Genomic DNA, 9,758 nt, shown 5'->3' with positions numbered 1-9,758 from the left:
CAAATAGATGTAAACATTGTTATAATACTTGTCTGAGCATGAAATGTGTCAGACACTTACATTTTGTGAAAGAAAGAAGTGCCATTTTACTAGAGTTTTTATGTTTAGTCGAAAATTTTGATTCGGATTGGGGCGTCTAGTTAGTTGTTACGTGACGAAATCTCAGCCGAACACGTTTGTAGACGAACGCGGTCTTTTTGAGATTTCTCGTGTGGTATTCAAACTGGCTGTAGCATTTATTCCTAGTTAAAACCGTCCCAGATTACGATATCCTTTATCAATAAACTTAGACCATGCTTGTTATTTTTAAAGTAAGGGTTTTGTCGGGGAGCGACACAGTCGTTCGGACTGTATTCGGAACGAAACGTGCAGTTGTTTAATGTTGTGGGAATTCGTGTTTGGCTTTCAGTGCATTACTTTAAGGCCATTTTCCCCTTTCCAGCTACTTGCATAGTTCCGTTCTCTTAAACTTTACTATGATTTTTCTAGTCCTCTATCCAAGAGATGGGGATCGTCCAGAAAGCACAACCGCTTTTCTCAGATTCATTTGGCAATTTAGGTGAGCTCGGCGCCTGCAACACTCAGAGTAGGCAATCCCGCAGTACACGCATGCACTGCACTCAAGATTTTGCCTACCTAGCAGGCGCTATGGGAGCATGCAAAGGCTGAACATTGCAGGTTCGAAACGGCGAATGACGGACGTACTTTCTGAATGATCAGTAAACCCATCGTAGAACCCAATTTTTTTTTTTGAAAAATGCCAAAATCTGAGCAAAATTTTAAAAATTGCAGAGCAACTAACTTCCCAAACTTTTCCCTTCACCATTTTCTTGTATCTCGAAGGTACCAAATTTCGAGCAAAGCGTGGGACCAAAATAAGACAGACAAAACTAAATCAAAAATAAGAATCACGAAAGGTAACTTGTTTCCCAGGTTAAGCATTAGGCACCAGGCTTCCGACATTCAGTTTATTGTTAATCGAAATGAGTGTAATCAAAAAGAAATGTATTTAAAAATAATCTGCACCCGCGCTTGTCTTTTATTCTTTCTATCGGAAGTTCGAAATTGGGAGGTCATTCCGCTGCTGCGCAGAGCCCTGATCTGGACTCAGTCCTTTGCGTTATGAAATGGGAACTAATTAGGACTATACCGGGTGCTTCTTTTAATGGTGATCTAGTGTTGCGTGATTTTACTAACTACCTGGAGCGGAAGGGAATTGGTGAATTGGTGCCTTACTGACGACTGGTAGGCAAAACCGCAACACTGGAGCGTACGCAATTAAACACCCGGTATAGGGTGGGTGCTCGTATTAGGTAGGCTACCCCGCCGACAGAACGGGCCGGTCCCCGAGCTTGGCCGCGTGGTGACGGAAAGGGGACGGGTAGCGCGCTGGCTGCGCACCTGCGTACCTGCCCGAGCAGCACCGGTCTGGTAATGCGCATGCAATGCGCCTTAAAGGGTAACACATTTTAGATACATTTAATGTGCAGTACCGTATTTGATAGCACGTAACGCGTAATAAAATGTATAAATGCCTCAAAAATCTGTTGCCTTTTACGCGCCATCATGCGCACTGCCGCATTTAACCCCCCTTTATGTGCATGGGTACTACTTGGGGGTTGGGCGGGCTCGGGGGACCGGCCCCTTCGCCTTATCCGTGAAATCCGCTGATATCAGCGATAGTTTGACATGTTTGGCGCCTTCAATTTCCGATCAAAAACTTATGAGCTTGTTTAGACGGCCATCAAATTTTATTCGATCGACTGTCAATGTCGACTACTTTCTATACCTCTACCGCTGCTTTTGCGTCAAATTGACCACAACTTGGTTGAACATTGCTCGCTGGGATATTCCCAAGGCGTTGTGGTATAGTTGGGCCTCAAAACGCATCCCAGCGGTGCGTCCTCGACCCCGGGTTCATTCATCGAAAGTATATTCGACTAGGGCTCTATGGCTACAACTGCCCTAAGCTTGCGATGAGTCACCAGTACCACTTTGTTACTGTTGTATATGCATATTCTGATTATTTCCCTTTCTAGTAGATGTTAAGACGATAACCTCATAGCATTACGATTCACTGTAGGCTTGTAATTAGAATTATATTTTTGAATTTCGCGTCTTACAAAAGTGTGCTCTTCCAATATTAATTTTGCTGTTTTGGAATGTGAATGTTAGACTCAGTTTGTAGAACGGGTCGGGTTCTTTTTTAAAGAGCTTTAAGTTGGTGTAAAACGGTGTGTATTATTCATGCCTTTAGTGCCATAGATGTGTTCTTTTTAAAAAATTATTTACTGATCTCATATTATTTACTCTGGTAAGTTTAATTTTTGTTTGAAGCAAGAACATGGTGTTAAGTAATATTTTGTTTTCAAAAATGACATGACGAAGTCATATCTAGATTGTACCGGGTGTAACTGAGAATGCGCAACAGTGTTGCGGGTTTGCCTACCCAGTTAGCCCGTAAGGCGCCATGACCCCTGCAGCCCTGGCGGGTATGCAATCCCGCAACACTGTTGCGCATTCTCAGTTACACCCGGTATAGCTACTAGCCGATGTGCGGCATTTTAAAGGTAAAGGCACAGTTAATTGTACAACAGATTATACCATTGTTATGAGATAATTGTGATGTTATCTTAATTTCTTACCTTATAGTTTTGAAGTTAATTGTTAAGGAGTGTTTAAGGGGTTCATGTGATATATGGGAGTGGTTGAAATGGAATTACACTGTTGTCAAATTCAGCTGTCTTGTGTAATATGTTAATTTGTTCAGTCGTTTATGCCATTTGGGATCCTAGGCGTTTATTCAAATACGAAATCTATACGTTGGCGATTAGTATCCGGCGGTTACGGCTATTGTTGAAATTTGACTTATAAAATATAAATACTATCTTGACCATTATTTTTTTTAACTGTTTTGGTGATATGTTAGCCACGATGTGGTGTGCCTTAAAAATATATCCCTAAACATTATATCCAATTCGTTAAAAGAAAACGTGTTGTTGATTAAAATTTTGCGCGAAACAAACTTATTGTAGCAAATAAAAATGTAAGCTTAATTTTGCTTGAATGTACGTACTGCTGCTAAGTTATCTTGGGCTGGCACTGCAGCTGTGCATACAACAGCTATCTTCAAACTCCTCTTTTACTTTCAAGATGTTAAGAGTAATGCCTCCACTATGTCTGAAAAGTGGTAAACCGGCTGGCGCTGGCACTAAGCGTGCTGCTGATCTAGCACCGCCGTATTAGTCGTGCCAATTGTTGATAAGTGTCTCGATACCTCGCAATCGACCATATGTGTAGATTTAAAAAGCGTCTTTTGTAAAATCAAGAGTACGTGATACAGGTGCCAAAATATGAATATCAAATGAATTTCTGTAAAAGCTTTGTCAGTTTCCACTCTGGACTAGTCTTTACCCCTAGAAATGGAATCAAGAGGATCCCATCAATTTCTGTCAGCATAGCGAACACTCTTGTTTTCCTCTCCTGAAACGGAGATCGTCTATACTTTCGCTATCGGCGAACAGAGGGGTCAGGGGCACGGGCGAGAACTTGCCTTCATACAGGAACAAAAGGCCAAAGGGGCTCGAATTCGAACCTTTTTGAGAGGGACCGCGGGTGGGAAATTCCATCTTCCCATTCTGGCTTGTCCGCACCTGGTGCCATAGCCCGGATTCTATCGTGTTTTTTTTTTTGTTTTTTTTTTGTTTTTTTGTCTTTTTTGGCCTTCGTGAACGCTTCAAATTTGCTTTGTTCTGTACTGTATCCACAGCAATTTTGTCATCGTTCTAGAATTCAACGATAGGAGTTTCCACGCAGGAAAACTAGAAACTAACATATCTTATGCTGTCTTCTTTCTTATCCAATTATTCTTTTCTTCAACCACTCGTTATAATAAACCACTGTTAATTAAAGCTTCGACGTAATTTTCGGTGTTTTGTAAACGTTTTCTGTAGGAAAATTCCTGCTTTAGCTCGGTTGCATGATATCTATTGAACAGACCATTTACATTAAGATTTACTGCGTATTTCGTTAAAACGTAAATGCTCTTGTGTTATATTCGGTATATATTATATACATTTAACGTTACACATATATCCTATATATTCGTACTTACTAAACTTATAAATAATTCCAATTTTATGCAAAGGAATATGATTCCTCCCCCTGTTCTGTGAAATTGATAAGACATTCAGAGTGTATCGCAGTTCACAGTCACTCCAACATATTTTCTCCCCGTCAAATGTACAAAACTATCACTTAAACCTGAAATGTTAAGTGTTGTCGTATTGACTTCAGCCATATCTAAGTGATATTAAAATAATACCCTTTGCATCTCGAAATATAAACTCAGAACTCCGTCGCGCCTTTACCCTTTTTTCTCTTCCTTCTACACACGACATTATATCTCCGTACACCTTAAACCACAAAAATATCTATTGTTTATCTAAACACCCGTGCCTACCAAAGCACTCATTGTTTCTTCATTTTCTTGCTGAAACCAGCCAGCCTGTTGTTCATGTTCCAGACGCCCCCTCACCCCCAGCTCCTTGGTGACTCCCTCCTCGCACCCCCCGACTGGCCTCCCTTGCTATTCCTCTCGCCGGGGAGTGACCTGCAGCCCTACCCTACAGGCTACCAGTCAGGGTACTCGACAGGGTACCAGTCAGGGTATCCAGTAGGCTACCCGGACAGGACGCGCAAGGCCCTCGGCTATGAGCCGGCCATGGGACACGAAGTGGACCACACCTTGAGCCACCCCATGGACCACGCCGTGGACCACGCTGTGGAATATACCACGGACTATCCAATGTGGGCCCACCGAATAGGTAAGCGGTGATACGTCAACAGTGGAGAAGATGGTCTTCCATGTAATCGGCCACGTTTGCTTCGGCATGAAGGACAATTGCGTGACCGCGTCAGCGTCGAGGCTGTGCTATTTTTACCCTCACCCCTGATGTTTCAGTGTACCCCCCCGACCCCTGCTCTCCGCCCTACTCGCCGTTCGGCTTCTGCGACTACAGCGTGCTGGACATGATGCCGCTGGCCAGGCCCGTGGCCGCCGTGGCCGGGCTGTCCGACCCGGGCTCGCCCCCCTCAGGTCCCCCAGGCCCCTCCCCCCCAGGCCCCCCGGCCTACGCTGATCTCACCGAGCTGCACCCCTACATGCAGCCCATGCCGTACCGAACACCAATGGGGGGCCCGTCAGGTAAGTTGTCGTTCCGGGCGTCGCCATCATCGCCCCTGGGGGGCGCCACTGCGAGCAGTAGCGGCGGCAACCTGCCACCGCCTCCACAGGCGCTCGCGATAGATGGGATTTGAAAACTCGACCAAAGACAGTCTTAGACTTATTTTTATAATTCAGCTGCAGCGCTGTCGCTAAAATGGGAGATGGACGGAGAGAAGTTTAGGTTAACTTATTTTTACGGAAAGCTTAGCTTGGTGGAAATCGCGTACGCTCCATGTGAGTGAGCGTACGTGCAATAGTGCAAATGGGTGTAGAGCGAGATGGTGGGAGGGGGGGGGGTGGCGGGAAGGGAGAAGTAGATGGAGACATCATTCAGGGCAACGGGAGTGAGGGCCACCAACCAAGCTACAACGCTGGCTAGGCGCCTGGGTGGTAGGCACTGCGGTCACACTTCTGCGCGGCGGGCTTGCCCACCCGCTCTGCCCGCAGGCGCACAGCTCCTCGGCGATCATTTTGTCCCCGTAATTCTTAAGGTGCACCGACTGGTGTGGTTCCAGATCTCGCCGACATGGAGGCTCTGATTAAGCAGGAAGACTTCAGTGGCCAAGAGACTGAGCACCAAGCTGCACTGCGCCGCATGATGTGCAGCGAGCCAGTGATCATCCAGGAGAACGAGCGGATTTGTGTAGTTAGGGAGTCGGGACCCGCGCGTACTTTTACTGCAATGTGATCTCGTCCCCCTTGCTCTGTACAATTACCTTTACTGTGAAGGGACCCGTACTGATATTAATTATTTTTAATCCAAAGAAACAATATTTTAAATAGTCACTTGAAACCAAGTACCTTCATTTATTGTGATTAATGTGCCATTTTTTCTGGCATCAAACGTAAACACATCACTTTTTCTTCAGAACTACTCGTAGTAATTATTTCTTCAACTTAGGTATTATTGACTCTTACACAACAGCCTTGTTCTGATGTTGTACAGAGAATCATTGTAATTTTTATAAATGAACTTCAAAATGTCAGATTTATGCTGATAATAGTATATTTTATTGTTATGATGTAATAAATATTTTTTTCATTTAACATTTGTACTCCCCTCAATCACAATAATAACACACATCTAAATCTAGGTAATGGTCAACATGACAATCTTCCCTCCTAAAATTCTTTTCACGCATCTGTCTGGTTTTCAGAATCAGTGGCTCCATTCCCGCCTTGCACTCTTAGTTTGATATTGTTTTTTCCGGTACCCATCAAATTTATCACATAACTAGGTGGAGGTACTTTCAAAGCGCCACATTCTGCCATATCTTTAAGCATTTCTACAGTGTCATTAGTTTTGAACTGAATTCTCATGTTAAAGGTTTTTTCTCGCATAAGAGGGTTTGTAAGTCGACCTTTCCAGGGCAAATTTTTAGCTTCCTGATAGCAAAGAAATGAATGAATAAAATATCAGAGCTATGTACAAATTCATAAAATATCAACACAGGTAATAATAGAGGATTGGTTGTACACTTACCACAACGTAGTTGGAAAGTTTTGGAGGACATGGTCCCATGATGTCAGATATAAATTTCCTTTTGTCTGCATGCTGTGAGAAATCCTTACCCATTGGTGTCTCCTCTACATTGTCTGTTGAGAATGCATGTTATTAACTCATTAACTACATTGATGTAGAGACAAAAAAGGAAATTTTTACTTACTTAGTGATGGCAACCGCCCAACAAAACCTCTTTTCAAACCTTTTTGGTTCAAATGTTTAAGCAAAGATGTCAGATCATAGCCGTCTAAATTACTGAACTTAAAATTATCATATCCCAAGGAATCAGTCAGTGGCTGAAAAGTAGGAAAGATGTAAAATGCCATCCATAAAAAGTTGGTCCTTGAGAGGTCCTTGGATGCAATTTACCTGGATGAAAGTATCTGAAGTGTCTTTCGGGCTGAAAAATAAGTATGGCTGTCCAATGAAATGTGCCACATACAGTGGGGCACTTACTTTCAGTTTATTCTTCACCAATTTCTTCTTCACTATTCGGATCCAATGTAAGTTATTTAAACATCTCACTATAACAGTCTGGAAAAAAACGAGCAATCTGGTGAAGTACGAGTATATTACAACTACTGAAGTGCTACAGATGGAAAATGGTTTACCGCATGTATATTGTTTTCTAGAAAGTTATGTTTGATGGCGTCTTCTAAGTCTGAGTCCAATTTATCCTGTTGAACATTTCCTTCTAGGGTATAAGCAGTCCATTTCCGCCGGGAAGGATTGTGTGCAATACCTGGAAAAACAGAAGAAATTACCTTACAATTTATGACAAAAATGCAAGGCATTTTAAGTTAGATATTGAGGCAAGAGGTTTATATTTACCCATGAGCATGACAACTGGAATAATTTCTGCAACTTTATCGTCAGTAATTTCTGTCTCCTGGAAAATTGTGGGGCTTGACTTTGGAAATTTTGTTAAAACAGTTGGGGTATGAAATTTTATTAGTAGTCAATACATACCTTTAGTAGGTCCATAAACACGTCAACGATTACATGCTCGGTTGTTACACATTTCAGGTGCCGAATCTGTGATATGAGTGAATCACGAGTGACATAATCTGATAAAAGAGGCAGAGCACTTTCTAACAAATATTTGCGGTCAAACTGCTTTAACGCTGAACGTAGCTGCCTTTCATTCTCTGATTTAAAAAGAAGACATAAAAGAATTAAAACAAGAAACACATTATTGAAAAGATACAATTCTGCTGCATGGTTTAGAAGACTTAACCCTGTTGGTTCATTTATGTACACAACTTACTAGAATTCATTTTGTACTACAAGTCCACTGTTAATCTTTTGAAAGAGACGTAGCACCACCGATGATAGCAACGTTAAACGTCCAACTTTACAATGATATCATCAATCCTATGCTTCAGACTCAAGCTTCAGACTTCAGTATTTTTCAGTTTAAATGAAAACAAAACAACGATACAAAAACAATTGACGTGCAGCAACCCCCAACTCAAAACAAAATCAAAAATACTACCAACTTTTTTGGGTGTTAGCGATTTCCATTCTTTACCTAAAAAAAACAAGGACTCATGATAATTATCAGGTTTATTCGTATTAAAACGAATTATTTAATAAAATTAAGGGTTAAAGTATCTTTTAGATGACAGGGGTGAATAAAACCTCCCTTTGTCATTTTCTGTATGTTTGTAACATTGACAGCAGACGATATATGTCGGCAGCAACCGCTGTAGGAGGAGGCTAGTGAACCGGCTGTCAAACAAGCAAAGAAGGAGAGATACTTGGGTAATTGAAGATTATTGATTCTTTTTTTTTATTATTACCTAAACCTTTCTTTTAATGTGTTAAAACAATTCCAAATACAGTTAAATTTTGTAAAATATAGATTTGGTAATTACTAAGTTGTCCACCTTCTAAGCCAGTGGATAGGTTAGAGATACGATAACACTGGTATGAGACTGGATAATCCAAGTAACAAAGTAACTTGAACGGAAGAGTTATAACTCTTTCGTTCAAGAAAGTAATAATTACTGGAAATCTTAAACCTTGTTTTTTCTCTCAGGAATATTCGCCTTTTTTAAACGTAAAATGGAAGATGCTGACAATAATACTGAAAACCAAAGCATACATGAAAATGTCGATGGACAAAAAATTTTACTTCGACTGAAGAGCATTGGAAAATCAGTATGCATCGAATACACTATTGAGAAGGACAAATCATCAATTTTACAAACTCCAGCTGTTCACATATTAGCAGCAAGCCTGACTCTTTTATTTCTGAGTTTATTATGTTGCTTTATGACTGGAGTTTTGATCTGTACCTGTATATGTGGATTTGTTTCTTACCATTCAATTTGGCACATAAAAAAAGGTAATAAAATTTGGAATCTGATAATACTTAAGAATTTTCTCATGATGTTTCTGAAAATCTTCTTTCCGCAGAGGTTTTGCTCATCACAATACCTTTGGGATTGCAATTTACCGCTTTCTTCAAATCTGGGCATCACAGAACATGCTTTATCCCATGGAACTGTATAAGAGACATTTATATTGTGGAAGCCATATCCTTGGTAAATTTCACTAACATGCGTGCTTTTAATGTCTGTATTTCTGATTAATTTTAAAAATTTGTACCACTGCCCTTTTTATTGCAGCATCGTGTTTTGTATAATATAGTTGTTCTCACTGAAGTAGAAGGGCGGAGTTCCACATCAGCTCAGACAACTTTGAAGCTCACACCTCTCTTCCAAGTGAGTTTTAGTTTTCTCAATGAATTTGTGTTTAATTCTGTATGACCATTGAATTGTCATGCCTTCTCTCTATTTCTTTCCAAGGGAACCAAACCCCGACTGAGCTGTTTGGAAACCATATACCAAAGTATTTACACTCTCATGCCAAAAACTACAACACAAGTTGAAAACTAGTCGCTGCTTTTAAATTAATACAAATTTATATTTCCTGTTGGCCATCACTGACTGTAGGCCACCTGTCAAGTTTTGCAGGTACATATTTGTTTTATGAACAACTCTGCAACCATTAAATGTTAAT

General features: G+C 41.1%; 4 protein-coding genes across 6 annotated transcripts in view; 3 read left to right on the top strand and 1 right to left on the bottom strand.

The window, feature by feature from the left end:
- LOC127751558 (transcription factor SOX-3-like) overlaps positions 1-454 on the top strand; it is a 34,049-nt gene extending 33,595 nt beyond the window's left edge. The window contains exon 6 of the mRNA XM_052275284.1: positions 443-454. Within this exon, the coding sequence (XP_052131244.1) occupies positions 443-454 (12 nt within the window). The remainder of the gene's footprint in view (positions 1-442) is intronic.
- LOC127751555 (uncharacterized) lies at positions 7-6,274 on the top strand. Its single transcript, XM_052275275.1, has 3 exons — positions 7-4,826; positions 4,964-5,206; positions 5,743-6,274. Exons 1-3 carry the CDS (start codon positions 4,517-4,519, stop codon positions 5,913-5,915), a joined length of 726 nt encoding a protein of 241 aa, XP_052131235.1. The 5' UTR covers positions 7-4,516; the 3' UTR covers positions 5,916-6,274.
- On the bottom strand, positions 6,216-8,182 carry LOC113206454 (uncharacterized). The gene is made up of 8 exons (XM_026422553.2): positions 7,999-8,182; positions 7,701-7,879; positions 7,563-7,620; positions 7,343-7,473; positions 7,101-7,265; positions 6,895-7,027; positions 6,711-6,823; positions 6,216-6,613 (listed from the first exon to the last, which is right to left on the bottom strand). Exons 1-8 carry the CDS (start codon positions 8,006-8,008, stop codon positions 6,362-6,364), a joined length of 1,041 nt encoding a protein of 346 aa, XP_026278338.1. The 5' UTR covers positions 8,009-8,182; the 3' UTR covers positions 6,216-6,361.
- A 170-nt stretch (positions 8,183-8,352) lies between these two features.
- LOC113206474 (uncharacterized) lies at positions 8,353-9,752 on the top strand. Of its 3 annotated transcripts, none has more exons than XM_026422571.2 (6): positions 8,437-8,495; positions 8,576-8,660; positions 8,773-9,081; positions 9,153-9,280; positions 9,365-9,460; positions 9,545-9,752. In XM_026422571.2, exons 3-6 carry the CDS (start codon positions 8,799-8,801, stop codon positions 9,632-9,634), a joined length of 597 nt encoding a protein of 198 aa, XP_026278356.1. In that variant the 5' UTR covers positions 8,437-8,495; positions 8,576-8,660; positions 8,773-8,798; the 3' UTR covers positions 9,635-9,752. The 3 variants fall into 3 exon arrangements, with proteins under 3 accessions (XP_026278355.1, XP_026278356.1, XP_026278357.1); XM_026422572.2 differs by having other exon boundaries at positions 8,438-8,495; positions 8,596-8,660; XM_026422570.2 differs by lacking the exon at positions 8,576-8,660 and having other exon boundaries at positions 8,353-8,495.
- The last annotated feature ends 6 nt before the right edge of the window (positions 9,753-9,758 follow it).

Source organism: Frankliniella occidentalis, unplaced genomic scaffold (assembly GCF_000697945.3).
Source record: "Frankliniella occidentalis isolate FOCC.00 unplaced genomic scaffold, Focc_3.1 Scaffold560, whole genome shotgun sequence".
Lineage (NCBI taxonomy): Eukaryota > Metazoa > Arthropoda > Insecta > Thysanoptera > Thripidae > Frankliniella > Frankliniella occidentalis.
This window is presented reverse-complemented; position numbering and strand designations above follow the sequence as displayed.

Excerpts from the sequence above, each read along its gene's own strand:
- LOC113206454 (XM_026422553.2), bottom strand. Across the intron at positions 7,028-7,100 it reads CTTCAGATACTTTCATCCAG|CCACTGACTGATTCCTTGGG; the intron begins GTAAATTGCATC and ends CCTACTTTTCAG. Across the intron at positions 6,614-6,710 it reads AACTTTCCAACTACGTTGTG|GAAGCTAAAAATTTGCCCTG; the intron begins GTAAGTGTACAA and ends CTTTGCTATCAG.
- LOC113206474 (XM_026422570.2), top strand. The coding sequence starts at position 8,799 with ATGGAAGATGCTGACAATAATACTGAAAACCAAAGCATACATGAAAAT. Across the intron at positions 9,082-9,152 it reads AATTTGGCACATAAAAAAAG|AGGTTTTGCTCATCACAATA; the intron begins GTAATAAAATTT and ends TTCTTTCCGCAG. Across the intron at positions 9,461-9,544 it reads AGCTCACACCTCTCTTCCAA|GGAACCAAACCCCGACTGAG; the intron begins GTGAGTTTTAGT and ends TTTCTTTCCAAG.
- LOC127751555 (XM_052275275.1), top strand. The coding sequence starts at position 4,517 with ATGTTCCAGACGCCCCCTCACCCCCAGCTCCTTGGTGACTCCCTCCTC. Across the intron at positions 4,827-4,963 it reads AATGTGGGCCCACCGAATAG|TGTACCCCCCCGACCCCTGC; the intron begins GTAAGCGGTGAT and ends CTGATGTTTCAG. Across the intron at positions 5,207-5,742 it reads ACCAATGGGGGGCCCGTCAG|ATCTCGCCGACATGGAGGCT; the intron begins GTAAGTTGTCGT and ends GTGTGGTTCCAG.